At 41.0% G+C, this 14730-nt stretch overlaps 2 protein-coding genes across 4 annotated transcripts; one reads left to right on the forward strand and one right to left on the reverse strand.

Annotated features, from left to right (window-relative positions):
• Window positions 1-341: 341 nt before the first annotated feature.
• Window positions 342-7176, reverse strand: LOC147207739 (saccharopine dehydrogenase-like oxidoreductase). Of its 2 annotated transcripts, XM_086107215.1 has the most exons (13): window positions 6863-7176; window positions 4767-4879; window positions 4241-4321; window positions 3454-3583; window positions 3300-3349; window positions 3090-3220; window positions 2379-2496; window positions 1854-1973; window positions 1711-1767; window positions 1450-1561; window positions 1249-1330; window positions 974-1068; window positions 342-820 (listed from the first exon to the last, which is right to left on the reverse strand). In XM_086107215.1, exons 1-12 carry the CDS (start codon window positions 7059-7061, stop codon window positions 978-980), a joined length of 1284 nt encoding a protein of 427 aa, XP_085963341.1. In that variant the 5' UTR covers window positions 7062-7176; the 3' UTR covers window positions 342-820; window positions 974-977. The 2 variants fall into 2 exon arrangements, with proteins under 2 accessions (XP_085963341.1, XP_085963340.1); XM_086107214.1 differs by having other exon boundaries at window positions 342-1068; window positions 6863-7173.
• Window positions 7177-7958: 782 nt separating this feature from the next.
• tfb2m (transcription factor B2, mitochondrial) lies at window positions 7959-14094 on the forward strand. 2 transcript variants are annotated; one of them, XM_086107213.1, is made up of 11 exons: window positions 7960-8181; window positions 8500-8579; window positions 8671-8836; window positions 9158-9347; window positions 9468-9559; window positions 9926-10079; window positions 10157-10305; window positions 11141-11230; window positions 12643-12699; window positions 12786-12934; window positions 13178-14094. In XM_086107213.1, exons 3-11 carry the CDS (start codon window positions 8687-8689, stop codon window positions 13365-13367), a joined length of 1221 nt encoding a protein of 406 aa, XP_085963339.1. In that variant the 5' UTR covers window positions 7960-8181; window positions 8500-8579; window positions 8671-8686; the 3' UTR covers window positions 13368-14094. The 2 variants fall into 2 exon arrangements, with proteins under 2 accessions (XP_085963338.1, XP_085963339.1); XM_086107212.1 differs by having other exon boundaries at window positions 7959-8181; window positions 8500-8836.
• Window positions 14095-14730: the final 636 nt, after the last annotated feature.

The raw sequence follows: 14730 nt of genomic DNA on the forward strand, positions 1-14730 counted from the left end.
TTGTGCCATCACCAAGTGTTCCCATAGTTTTGCTAACACAAGAATGCCAAATTAGCTATGGATAAAAAAATATATATATACTGTATATAAATAACTGAAAATATGTATATTTCAAATCATTTATTACATTTCTGTCTTATTCAAGGTGACCATTCAATAAAAAACGACATTTGTAAAATGCATTTGTTACAGCTGCAGCTGTTATGAACGCGCTATATAAATCAGAATGTGTTGTGTGTGTTTTCCAATACATTGCATTAATTGGAGTCAAAATATAACACCGTACTGGTGCAATGCTTCCGAGAAGAGTCACTAGCGTTATGAAAGCCACAAGACATCTGTTTGAGGAGCCGGCTTTATTTAGCACACAGCAAAATGCATCACACACATACACACTAAACCTGCTATCTGCACACTTCACTCACATTTGGATACCAACAACTCTGGAGTAAGATCAACATGCTCTTTGACACCACTCCAGACCACAAAAGCAACATGTATGTTTCATAGGAATATTTCAGTTTGTGCACTAATTAACACTCATTCTTATGAGCACATATTTGGACAAGATAACTGGTGATTATCTACCAAAACAAGTGTAAGTGCCTTTAACAAAAGTTTGCATACAGACACACACGCGAGGCCGCTCTTCTCTACAGCACACAAACTGCTTTCCCAGTGCTTACAAAGCTGTCATGTTCAAATAAAAGTAATATAGATTGTATGAGAAGAAAATCCTGGATTGTATCTAAAGATCATGCCGGTACTTGATCATGCTCAGTGCCGATCTTTGCGATTGGTGAGTTGTTAATGTTGCATTCTGCAGAAAAATAAGTGCAAGAAAAATTGTTACAAGAGTGTTGTTGGAACGTAATTTGTCAATGTTGACGGAGCTTTCTTGAATTGGAAACATTCGAGCCGTTATTCTGCAACGCTTCAAGTAAAACCTGGAGCCCATCGTTGTATAAGGAACCTTATTAGATGACGGAGAACTGGATGCCATGCTTGTCGAGACGCTTGATCAGGGTGGTTTTTGCAAAGGCAGCTCCTGGTGTATATACTCCTCCACTGGTAAGACGGGGAAAAAAGGGCTTTTAGACCAAACTCCCAGGGTTTAAATATGAAATAACTGTGCTGTAGCACACTGCTCATATTGGTTCAATACCGTCAACACCTATGGACAATTATATCGGGGGAGAATAGAGTTCAAAACTTGTCAGTCTGCATTTTTTCTGGTTGATGACTCACCTCTTGGGCAAGGCTTTTGATTCGTTGAGGATTGTCAGAGCTGCCTGCACTAAAGCAATGGGTGTGGCCACATAGCCACATTCTAAAAAGGGAGAAACAATGTTAATCAATGTGTCTAAAAGGTTGGGAGCTTCATGATTTTATTTTTTATTTTTTTAAACCTGCCTTTCATGTAGATTTCAAACAAGTGGTATCGCTTACCCGGTCCTTGAACCAGGGTGCAAATCTTGCCATTGGGTTTCCCCTGGGTGGGATCCAGACCCTCTGTGTAACCGACTCCATAGAAAGCAAACCGAAATGAGGACGATTCCATCTGAAATGCAGACACAGTAGATCTCTTATTTAGTGGAATGATTCTCAAAGTGTGTTACATGGGCTCCCTCTAATGGTAGAATCACTGTCTTAAGTACGCTTTAGTTCTACAGGAATTTTCGGCTCCGTTCTTTCAGCCTAGATGTTCACCTGCTTCCGAGTTGGTCCAGCCTTGGTGAAGAGTCCAAAAGAGAAGAACTCTGGGTGCTGGGAAGCAACAGAAAACATTAGGGGATACAAATACAAACACATACTATATATTCTAGATGAAATTGCCATCTTTGTCACTTTACCTTGACAAGGAGGTTTCGTCCAAAAGTGAACTTGACCAAGAACCAGAACATCATGCCGGCAAACATCAATTTGATGATGTTACCAATACCACCAATGCCTGCATAGGCTCCATACTGCACCTGGAGCAGAGAAAAGTACAGTATGTACTGAATTCATGTTGGCAACGTGTTGTTGGACCATCAAAAATCGTATGCATTCACACAGAAACCCCCGAAATTGATACCCCTGTTGATCAATCTGAAATACAGACATACAATATACCACTTTTTTTTTTGTTATACACTAACAAGGATAGCAACGGTCGAAGCAGCATACACATCTCTGTCCTGGCTGCTCAATACAATATGGTGAGTGTATTTTCAAATTACACTTTTAGTAAGCCATTATTACACCTAAATGGCAGTTAAAAAGATGAAAATGTGACTTAAAACATTATTTGTGCACTTAATAAAGGTTTTACGATAATGACCGTCCAATGGGAAGGGAGTGCATTTTGGGAGGGGGGGGGGGGGATAAACACTAACCGGAGTGTCTTGATTTTCCTCCACCAGGAACCGCTGTGTTCTCTTGACGACTGACGGATCAGAACCCATGAAGGGCACCGTGTACTGCTGGATCTCATTACTGTAGAACAGCGTACCCCTACAAAAGACACCATTTGGTTCAGTTTGAACTCCCAAACACATTTAAATTTATTAAAACACTTAATTACCAACTAACTCAAAGCATAAACATACAACACATGCAAGTAATTCAGTATGGTGTTCAATTGTGATTTCAAGATTTTTTTCGGGGGAACCTGTCCTGAGTCTTTTGCTGAAAAAACAAACAAAACAAAAATTAAATCACCTGGCCAAAGCCCTGTTCGAATGTAAAATTATTGCTTTGGGTCCATCTTGTGCCTTTAAAATGTGAGGCCTAATGGAGTGTCATGTGATGTCGGCGATACGGGAGGTTGGTCAGCTCAAGCTATGGCGAGTCTGCATGTGAGTGTCTGGGCGTGAGCTGTGATTGACAGCAGCTCCAGCATGAGTGCGCCCATTGTGTTCATGTGCTTTGCTGTTCTCCCAGCATTCAATAAATGGCAAACATGGCTCTCCTTTCCTACATGTGATGACATCACACATTTCAAGGGTATTAAAAAAAAAAAAATCTGTGCTCTAGCAGTCAGATGGTCGCTAAACTACGATAAGGTTTGTAAAGCTTCAAAAGCTGAGCTGTATAAGATACAATACCTGCGTTTCAGCTTGGGGCCAACAGAAGGCAACGGTTTGTAGTTAAACCTCCGGCGAAGACTCTGAAGATTTTGGCTGTCTGCAAAGCCGTAGATGGCTGACTGCCACGTGCCATCGTGGACGCATCCTCCCTGTCGGGAGAGGACAAAACATATGCAGTACAGTCACATGGAGCACATCTTCCTCAATGTCTGCAATGTTTTCACTTACATCCGGGCCAGCATCGACAGTCAGGAAGCTCTCCAATGCAGTGAGAGTACCTGAAGAAAACGTGACAAAATATTGGTCATTTGGGAGAAAAAAAATTTTTGAACAGCTAACAAGTTCACCAGTTGGTTGCAATCATTCAGGAATGTCCCTGTACCCTTGAACTGCTCCTTGGTGTACAGGACCCCCATGTCAGCAGGTATGGAGTCAAATCCGCAGCTTCCGATGATGTACACGCCCTTTTCAGAAGCCAGATTATGGTAGTTCAGTTGCATGCCCTCCAGAAACTGCACACAAACATGTGGAATAGAGCACTTCATGAGAATAAAGTCGGGCATATTTTGTGTGGATAAAAAATAAAAAAATAAATCACAAAATAACAGCTGCCATATTCTTGCTTGAACGTCAAAAAGATAAGATTTAGATTAAGAATTTTGTGTTCTTTCTATTTATATAATTACACGACCCTCATACATTGATCAACACTGACTTAATGCATACCGGTCGATGTGAATAATATAGTATGACAACTCTTAGTAGTTATTGCATCTTGTTTTAATGCTCATTTAAATACATTTTGTGAATCTAGAAAAGGCGTTTAGCAAAACAAACTGACAAAAATTCGGATTGCAAAATCAAATATCATGAATAAAATGAAAATTATGCTGCTTCAATGTAACATTGTAGGACAGCAAGTTTCGTTACAAGCTCAGACATTATGAAACGCTGCATGAGAACTTGCATTCCTTTGCAGAATTGCGGAAAATGATTAACTTATTGATAACATAGTCTTGTGAGTTTCAGTGTTAACTTTAATTTGAAGTTCAGCAGCGCTTAAATGATTAGAAAAGTTGATTTGAACACACAAGGCATTTGATTCAGCAGACAAAACTGTGCATAGTGTGATCCGTTTTGTTTGGTAATATCTCACGCTCAACACCTACCTGAGGTTCCCCAGAGATGTCAAGGTGATGAGCTCCATTCTCCACACAGGCTTTAACCACTGGCTCACCAAAGAACCTGTACTGTTAGCACAAAGACAAATCGGTGCGGAAAATATTACAGCGATCCCTCATTCAAATATAAAATTGAATGTAGACCTACACTCTTCAAAAACGTGAAATTTCAAAATGAACCTCAAATACACTTTTACATGATATATTAGATGTTAAGTCCCACTGTATTTATAGCCACGCTGATAGGATAAACAGTTGTGGGTAATCATCGAGGCAGACTTCTGTTTGAAAAAAATAAAAGAACCTGAATAAGTTACCAGATGCAAAGCAGCATTGTGTGCTGTCAGACTGTGGCCTTCATTGTATAAATGAATACTGCAGTGTGCGAGACAGCCAGAGGAAGGGAGAGCAACAGTCACAGGGGAAAAAATTATGGAAATGTTGGCTCCAAAGGTATGTGTCACCAGACTATGCAAGCTCTCTCTTCATTTAAAGAAAGAGGCGTTCTACTTACAGGCCCCACACAGTTGAGAACAATGACAGCCTGCTTGCACATGGCTGCCAGAGAGTCAGGTTCCTCTACATCTGCAACAATGATGTCCACTTCGGTCCTCAGCTCGGGCTTTCCTGCAATGCGAGAGGAGCTTCAGTGGAATCCAACAGAAAAAGGAAAACAGTACACCACTTGTTCGCAAACCTCAGAGTAACAGGGATGCTGGCATGATTTTCCCCTATTCACCACCATTTTAAAAGAAGGGAAGATTCATTTGAGGAAACCAAAATCTCTCTTGACAGTTCAATTCAAAAGGTGCACATGTAGATTATATACTTTGTCAACAAATTCACTAGACACAGTGAAATATTTCATCATTTAAAAAAAAAACTGTACTGAATTTATAGAATACAGTACTTTAAAAAAAACACCAAAGTGTTGTACAAGGAACAAAAATTATTCATTCAATAGTGACAAAACAATAATGGAAAAACTGTTTTTAAAAAAAAGTAAAAAAAAAAAACAAGTTTCATTCCGAGTCAAAAGCCAAAGAATAAAAAAAGTGTTTTAAGACAAATTTAAAGATGGTCAGAAAGGGTACAAGCATTCCGAAGAGAGGGACCGGAAACGGAAAAGGCTCGATCTCCTCGAAGCCTTCGCCGAGTCCTCGGTACCTGCAGTAGCATCTGGAGCGCTGACCTGCCGCACCAGGCAGGTGCGTAGGGGTGGAGGAGCTCAGAGAGGTAAGATAGGGGGAGACCATTTAAAGATTTGAAAACAAATAAAAGAATCTTAAGAAGACATCTACAAAGGGAGACAGTGAAGGGACGCCAGAGTTGGAAGTTAAGTGCTCCTTCTATGAGCACCAGTTAGGTGGTGAGCAGCAGCATTTTGGACCAACTGGAGACGCATGAGGGAAGATTATCTGACTCCAAAATAAAGTGAATGAAAGTAATCCAGTTGAGATCTGATGAAGGGATGGATAGCTGTTTCAAAGTGTTCTTGAAAAATGAAGACTTTATATGCAAGATGACAGAAGATGGATTTAACAACAGCAACAATTTGCCTTTCCAATTTAAAATCACTGTCCAGTTAAAAACCCAAGTTGGAGACTTTTCACTTTAGATAAGGCGCCAGGGTGCTCAAGTCAGCAGGATGGAATGCACAAGGGCGACTGGGACGAAACTCCATCACTTCCGTTTGCTTTTCATTGAAATTCAAGAAATTCTGTACCATCTAGAATCGACCTTGGTTTCCTCCAAATAAGGCAAAAGTGACCTCAATGAGAACGTGTCTTTTTGGCTCATTGGGGCATAGATTTGACAATAGTCTAATGTAAAACAGAAACAATGTTCATGTAGCAACAATTTATTACCGCTCCAAAAATGTGGGAAAATGGGATTCACTGCTGCCAGATTCTGCGCTGAAGGAGCCAACTGCTGTGCCGATACTTGATGTTCACCCAACAATGACATTCATGCATGCAAAAGGGTAAGTGTGTGTGTGTGTGTGTGTGTGTGTGTGTGTGTGTGTGTTCGTTCCACAGTGGGCTTGAACAGTGAGCTGGTATGTTCCATCAGCTGTTGTACACTCCCAAAAGACAAAGACAAAAGTGGGTGGGCAGGGGATCAAACCATACCCATCTAATCCTCCGGTGACTGCCATGAACACAGAAATGTTCCCAGGTTTTAATCTCGTGATGGGCTTTACTTTCCATGTTTAGAATGTTGCATGGAAACCACTGTAGACCTGGAAAATTATTGACATACTTGGTTCACGTTTTGCAGCACGTTCCAAATGATGCAAGTAATCCCAGCGCAGTTGAATGTTCCAAAAATAACTGTTTGCATATGCGTTGCTAAATTTGTGGTCAATATCAGTGATTTGCATTGTTAGTGGCGTTGTACTTTGGAGTTCAGCGGCTAGGGTCCAAGTTACCACTTCAGTTATCAGTAGACTTGGATGAGAGTGAAATCAGATAAGTCTTAGAATGCCAATTTAGTGTTTCATTCAAGGCTGTATTTGGTACAGCAAAAAGTCAATACGCTGCAGCTACATGTCAATAAAACAAAACAAGAATACGTTCAGAAAGCCACTAAAGTAACCCCGATACAAACCGAGGACAGAGGCCGCCTGCTCCAAAACTTGTTCCAACTTCTGCCTGCTCCTTCCAGCCACGGCCCAATTGAGGTTCCCTCGCGGACCCTCGGACGCCGTCCGGGCCACCTCCTCCACCACAAACTGTCCCGTGAATCCGGAGGCTCCGAAGATCACCAAATGGTAAGGTCTGCTGGATGATGTGAGAACATTCGCCATGATGACAGCGGTAAGTTGCAGAGGAGGAAGGCGACACCTGACTGCACTTATCTACCCGGAAGAAGAGTGAGAAACTGGTGTGCGTCTGTGCGATCCTGCAAGATTTACTGTCGATACGATACCAAATAAACATACAGTATTCAGAGTATCGTGATAGTGATACCAATATTGGTCTTAACAGAGCCTGCAGAGATTTTTGACGAGGCTTTAGCCCCCACTATCCCCGTTGTAGCGGCATCCTTAACAGTGACACACAGACGCAGACAGCATAACTGTAGCAGTGCATATAGGAGACAAAAAAGAAACTCCCGTATTGAAGTAGAATTGAGCCAATTATTTGTCATCAACAATATCGACTTTAGTATCGTTATCGATTATGCTCGATCCGCCCCCCACTCGGGCGGAGTGGAGCAACTGCAGACGGAGTCCGGAAAGCTCCTCCTTTTTAATCGTCAAATCCACTTTCCACCAATCCAGATAGAAAGCGACGAAAAAAAAACATTCACGAATCTTTAAATATTCCGACGATCATATGTGACCTACATCATGAACATGCGACGGTGGATGTAGACTAACTAAGCGTTTCGACATGACCGCATCCGCTAACCCACTGAGCCACATTAAACATGGCGATGACGTTTACGCGCATATCTTTGCAAAAAGGCGTGCACAACAAAATCTAAAATGCATTGGAGGTAGCCTAACTAACCAGAAAAGCAATAGATACACAATTTGAAATAATTTTACAATTGTTGTTGATAGTTCACCCCCCCCCCATCACATCACATTACTGACACTTCCATAGAGGTGTAGTACTAATTAGACACAACGAGTCATGTGTGGTAGAAGTTTGCAACGGTATAAAAGGTAACGGCGTTGTCTTTAAGATGGTGTGTATTTTCCCCCAGTCTTCCGTCGAAGTGCCCGGAACAATATGGCTGCACCAATGACGTTGTATTAATGCGACTGCAACACCACGAGCGATTTCGCTCACAACAAATGTGGGGTCAGAATGCATAGAGCTCAATGTCACGGAGTTTACGAGCAAACGTGACAGTGAAACGAATTTGAAACGTGGCCTTCGCTACAGTTGAACATACCAGAGGAGTTCTACATTGAGGTATGTTTTACTCTGTGTGGACAGCCAATTAGTTGGTTGGTTAGCGATAGAAGCTTACAGTTAGCAAATGTGCTAACGTTGTCAGCCTCCTCTCTCAGCCCATTTTGTGTGTGCTAACTATTGTAATCCGCGTTATAAAAGTGGTTTAAGATTTTAGAAGCAAAAAGATGAATTAGTAATTAGTAGATAAGATGTGACGTCAATGATTGCTTTTCCACGTGCTCGCAGGGCCAATGCAGTAAATGTACCGCAACTTAAGAGGCGAGAAACACATTCATCCATATAAATTATGTATATTATTCTCTCACCTCCCTTTAGGCAAAGACCTATCCAGGTCTTTTGAATTCCCTTTCAGCGTCCGATGGCTGTCTGTAGGTCCACCATGTCCACTCACACCGGTAGGCTGTTGGAGCTGGCCTCACGCGCCTCTTGCTGTCTGGACATCACAAGTCAGTCTTGTTTACGGAGGACAATGTTGGTGGCTCCTAGAGTGCCCTGGGTCCCGATGTTTCACAGAAGAACCTACAGCCTTGATTCTCTGTCCCCTGGGCCTGGTCGGCCAACGCTTGGTGTTAACTCCCAGCAGCCTCATGCAGAAAGAGTATCTCCCTCCTCAGCACTCACACACAGGAACCTGTCTGCTGTGGCAATGAAGGTAGACAGTTATCTGTTCCCAAACTTCGATTTTTTTTTCTTCAGTGTTCTTCGTGTAGGTCTGGCCTGGCCCTTTCGGGTCACTATTGAAATGTTTTGCAGATTTTACTCTGAGCACTTTCTTTTTAAACTCTACTGTGTGGTCTTCAGCTTTACAGATGCCATGTCTGCTCTATGGTAAAGATTACTATTAAATATGGTAGTCATGGTCATAGTAAAGGTAATTAGTACCATTTAGTGGCTCAGTGTTTTTATAAACTCTGGTGGTTGAAAAAAGAGGACACAAAGTTGCTGGTTTTAAAATGTTTTTCATCTTTCTCAGGGTCAATTTCGTCCTATGTGCTTTTATGATTTCCTGGATCTTGGTGAAGTTGAGGACAATGTACGTCAAGCTCGCACTTGTAAAAAGTCCAGTCGCTTCATCGTGGACCCAGAGTTGGCTAAGCTGGTAGTACAGCATCTGGGACCTGACCTACAGAGCGCCAAGACTGTTGTCTTGGAATGCAACCCAGGTATGTGCTTTGTCAGTAAAATTAATAATGCTTCGAATACCTCTGCAAGTTGATGTATAGCACACATATTGTTTTTGTGGAATGGAAATATTAGATCCATGCATTTATTGTTGGACATAGGTCCTGGGGTGTTGACTAAGACTCTGCTCAATGCTGGAGCTCAACGAGTTGTGGCTCTTGAGACAGAGAAACCTTTCTTGAAGGAGTTGCAGGTAAGAAACATCCACAAACAGCCTCCACGATTTGTATTTCTTGTTTCAAGAACGAATGCACTGTGGATGTACGGTGCAACCTCCAAAGTTGAACACAATATGTTACATGATGCCGGTTGACTTTGAAGTTTTTCTTGTTTTAAAACGTGAAGGCAAAATTCTAGCTAACATTTTATTATTCTCAGCTGTCACGATAACCGCTGTTAAATGAAACGTTAAATTACCCGCACCCCCTTCCCTAACTCAACTCTGAACCACTGTTGTGGTGTTCAACATTGGAGGTTCCACCTAAGAACATTTATGATGCACTGCTGAGGAAGGCAGTCTTCACAAGCAAGTGAAATGAGTGATGTTCCATCACTTTAGGCATTGGAAAGCCTTCTTGATGGTCAGCTGCAAGTGGTTCATTGTGACTTCTTCAAATTGGACCCTGTCTGGGAGGGAAGCAACAAGCCACCCCTTATGTTCACTGACAAACTATTCACTGACCTGGGAATAACGGAAACCAACTGGTTGGATGGTGAAACAAACAGTTCCACAATTCTGAAACCTTGTCCATGTTATGTTTTGTATTCATATTTATTTGTATCTATTTAGAGTTCCCTGTGAAGGTTGTGGCCATCCTGACACAGAGTAATGAGCGTCCCACCCTGCTGAGATTAGCCTATGCTCTGTTTGAACGGCTGTCCATTTACAGATATGGAAGAATAGAGCTCAACTTCTTTATGAGTGAGCGTGAGTACATGGTAAGAGGACTATACGATACTTCAGTACTGGAATAAGTATCTACTAAGGATGCATCCATACTGTACTTGTTACAGAGTACTGATACGACAACATACAACACTAACAGAATAAATCCCACATGACAAAACAAAACGACTCATCACAACTGTGTAATGATTAATATAGTGTGTGTTAACGAAAACATTCAATCAAAATATTATTACCCCTAGTAATCCATGTTATAGTACTGTACAGAAATAAATAAATACATTCACTTTCATTCACGGCGGCCCGGTGGTCCAGTGGTTAGCGCATTGACCTCACAGTGCAGAGGTCGTGGGTTTGCATGTTCTCCCCAGGCCTGCGTGGGCTTCCTCCGGGTACTCCGGTTCCCTCCCACATTCCAAAAAACATGCATGGCAGGCTTATTGAATACTCTAAATTGGGTTCAGGGTGTCCCCTCCCTACTGCCCGAAGACAGCTGGGATAGGCTCCAGCACCCCCCGTGACCCTTGTGAGGATAAAGTGGATCAGAAAATAGATGGATAGATGGACTTTCATTCACAAAACCTGGTGTTCAACCACCGCAAATTGTCAGTCAAGGAGTTTGTCCTCCATTTCGTAGTGTCACCTAAAAGTGGGGTTATCCGTCCGTGTCCTATAAGTATCTCTACAGAAACAGGGCTGACATGGCGCATATCTCAAAGGTATGTCAGCCTAAATGATGTCGAATTTTTATGAGTACACCCAATGCCCAATACTGGTATCTTTGCATCCCTAGTATCTACTGCATGTCACCAGCTGGCAATATACAAACCATTGACTTGAATTGTATGTCTATGCTTTCTCTGTCAGACCATGGTGGCAGCTCCTGGTCAGATGAGGCACTACAGAGCCCTCAGTGTCTTGTGGCAAATGGCCTGTCATATTGAACTCCTTCACAAGGTATACAATGTGTCAAAAGATGAACTTCTGTTTGCATGTTCAATCACTGAGCACAATGTAAAGTACGACTGTCCCAATTCGAGATCCTCATCAAAAAGAATATTTTTTGGACAATCTCTCATTTGGTGATGTTGTAGTGGATTTCTTCACCTCAGCAAGTTGCACGAACATCAATAAGCATCGTTGAATACATCTCCAGCTCTTTTGTATTGGTTCGCTTTCATTTTGCTGGAGTATGTTATTTTTGCGCAGAGTGGATTTATATACTGTAATCTTGTGAACATTAAAATTAATTATTCATCCCATCATAACATATCCTGAAAAAAAAAACATGTTGACACAGAATATAGTTACTTGGTTAGACAACAGGTTTTTTTGTTTTTATTTGTTTAAAATGTGCTTACGGAAAGTACCTTACAAAATAAGCTCCACAAAAGTGTGACCGACTGGAATTTGATTCTGTACATTAACAAATTGTAAGGCGGGGGTCACCAAACTGCGGGCCGGATTCGGCCCGCCTCCACATTTGGTCCGGCCCCCCTGAACAATACCAGAGAGTCTTTTGATTTATTTTTCATCTATGTATATTTGTATTTTATCATAAAATTCGGCTTTTGCAATAAAATATTCCTTAGTTATGAACTATTTTCATGATTAACTATTAGCTCGTAACAATTTCATAAACACATATAACGTGACATTTGTTCCACCCTTCTGAGGTCTGTGCCGTTATCTGGCAACCCCAGAAAAAAAAATCCTAAACCCGTCCCTCTCAAAGAGAACGTAATCATGGCGAAAAGGTGAGGTAAGAGAAAAAAATTATTCAGAATACAGGGAATTTAACCCAAAATGGAGAAACGATTTTTTTTTTTCAATGCAAAGAAAAGATTGTCTGTCTCATCTGTCGGTGGCGGTATTCAAAGAATACAATCTGCGGAGACACTATGAATCCCGTCACGACAACAAGTATGATTTTTTGCATGGGCAAATGAGAGCAGACAAACTGTCACTGCTAAAAAGAGGAACGTTAGCTCAGCAAAATACATTTGTACGCCAAGCTCAGCTGAACCAGCCATCTGTTCGGGCTAGCTTTCGGTTTGCTCAACTGATAGCAAGCAGCGGTAAGGAGAGTTTGTCAAGAAATGCATGAATGCTGTCGCGGAGGTGGTGTTTCCCGAGAAGAAAGACGTCTTTAATACCGTGAGTGTATCAAAAATGGTTATTTGATTTTGTGTGGGTTTCTGGGAAACAATACATTTTTACATCTAGGTACTCTTGCAGTCACACTTTTGCTGTTACAAACGGACCCCGGCCCCCCCCCCCCCCCCATCAGAGAAGCGAAAAGTGATGTGGCCCTCACAGGAAAAAGTTTGGGGACCACTGTTGTAAGGTCTGTTCATTTGTGTTTACAGGAGCCCTGGGGGTCCTTTGTGGGATCCAAAAAGAGTGCACCTTCATCCAAAGGCGTTGTACTGACCTATTCAATTAATATATTAACTTGACTGGCATAGGTGTTTTTCATACGGTTAACCTTTCTTTCACTTTTGCTTCTCAGCTTCCAAACGATCACATGTGCCTGGTTCGTCTGCGTCCACGGGGCGACCTGTTCTCTGCCGGCCTCACGCCCGCAAATGCCTCCACCCTTATGGTGATGGTCAAACAATGTTTGGCAAAGAGGAAGGAGAAACTCATTAAAAAGCTTAAGTAAGCAATCAGACTCTTGCACCATTCAAATGTGACCGAATTTTAAATATCATCTTGATTAATCTTGTGAAGGAAATGAAAGCACGGATATCCAAACATTCATTTGTCAAAATCTTAACAGTGGATTTTGTCGGTATTGTTGAAATAGGTGTTTTCTGGCTGTAAATGATAAAAGAAGGTGGCAAATGAAGAGTTTAATGATGAATATTCCCTTTCTACAACTTTTTTTTTTCTTTCTCTAAGTCTCTGGTCACCTGACAGCGGGAGTAAATTGTTGGCCGAGATGGGACTTCCTGAAGATATCATGACAGGTCAAGTTTTTCCGAGGCAATATCTTCAACTGTTCCAGTTGATTGAGAAGAGCCAGGATTTCGCTCAGAGCTGGCTTTATGAAGAGATCATGGAGAACACTGGGAAAGAGAGATCGGGCTGAAGTGTGTATATACCTGACAAAATGATTATGTTCATCTATGAAACTTGTGTATAATTTATTAGCAGTGAAATATAAATAACGATTGTAATATAAAGCAGGGACACGGTCAATTGAAACAATATACAGATGGCCTTGAAGGTGCATACAATTGCTCATCAAATGTAAACAGCGGATTAATGGACCACAACTCTATTTTATAATGTGGCAAAATACAGTTCATGTGTGTTGACCTTCAGTGTTGAAAACCTTGAGGTTGGCTCTTAAAACATGTATGATGTCAGTTCAACTTGACAACTGATGCATAATTACCAATTTTGATCATTGTAATTACTTCTAGAAACCTCTCAGGAGCTATGTACGCTACACATTTTTTTTAAAAATCTTAAAGAGTTGCAGCCAGTGCAAATTTTTCAATCTATTATGTTTTGTATGCTCTGTATTTTTAGTTAAACACTTCACTTTTATAATATGGCACAATGTGTTTGCTTGTGTGTCATATTTACAATGTGCATCAATTCGGTGTACAAGACTGTAATTTGGTTTGGAAGGATCATTGTCCTTGCAAACATTTCTCTGAGAATTGTTTTCGTCACACAAATTCAATATACCTGCAATACACCACTTTTTTCTGTTTTGGGAAATATTTCCATGTCCACTCATTCGGCATTTGACATGAAAATAATACATTTGGATGAATTAAAAATGTTGAACCGTTTAAACTTTGAAAGGCTGTCAAAGTTCTGGTTGTTCTACAGCAGGGATGGACATGGTATGATCCTGAATGTTATTTAATCTGACCTTGCGAGCATTTAGATTCTCAAGAGTCATATATTTTTTGCATTCATGTAGCCATTTCCCCCGTGATATTGATTGGTTCGGTGTCTGTAAAATAATTTTACAATTTTATACATTTACAGGATTACAAAAGCAAATCCAATAGACACAAGAAATGATTACAAAATTTGTAATTTTGCTCTTCTGACATAGAGTTTTACACATTTACACACACATTTTAGCTTATTTTTTTAAACCTCATCTACAACTTAGTTGGTTGTGAGGTTAGAAAAGTTAACTTATTTTTTAACAAACATAATTCAAGAATTATATTGATCTATTTTCGTCAATGGACGCTACAGCTTCGTGTTTGCTTTCAAAACTTGGCTTGTAGCAGACGTGTGCACATTTTCAGCATGACGTCTCTGATCCAACTGGTGAAAGGACACTTTGATCCTCTCCTCTTTCATCTATAACTGCTTCAGACAACAAAGTGTATGCAGAAAATTGGTGAAGATTGCACGACTGTCTGTGTCCTATGTGTTGTGTTGTATTATTTTTGTTATTTTGACTTCAAAATGGCGCCGCG

Source organism: Hippocampus guttulatus, chromosome 3 (genome assembly GCF_054856545.1).
Source record: "Hippocampus guttulatus isolate MCC_2025c chromosome 3, RoL_Hgut_1.0, whole genome shotgun sequence".
NCBI lineage: Eukaryota > Metazoa > Chordata > Actinopteri > Syngnathiformes > Syngnathidae > Hippocampus > Hippocampus guttulatus.

Excerpts from the sequence above, each read along its gene's own strand:
- LOC147207739 (XM_086107215.1), bottom strand. The coding sequence starts at position 7,061 with ATGGCGAATGTTCTCACATCATCCAGCAGACCTTACCATTTGGTGATC. Across the intron at positions 3,221-3,299 it reads CTGTCGATGCTGGCCCGGAT|GGAGGATGCGTCCACGATGG; the intron begins GTAAGTGAAAAC and ends CTCTCCCGACAG. Across the intron at positions 1,768-1,853 it reads GACGAAACCTCCTTGTCAAG|CACCCAGAGTTCTTCTCTTT; the intron begins GTAAAGTGACAA and ends GTTGCTTCCCAG.
- tfb2m (XM_086107212.1), top strand. The coding sequence starts at position 8,543 with ATGGCTGTCTGTAGGTCCACCATGTCCACTCACACCGGTAGGCTGTTG. Across the intron at positions 10,080-10,156 it reads GGAAACCAACTGGTTGGATG|AGTTCCCTGTGAAGGTTGTG; the intron begins GTGAAACAAACA and ends GTATCTATTTAG. Across the intron at positions 12,700-12,785 it reads CACCTTCATCCAAAGGCGTT|CTTCCAAACGATCACATGTG; the intron begins GTACTGACCTAT and ends TTTGCTTCTCAG.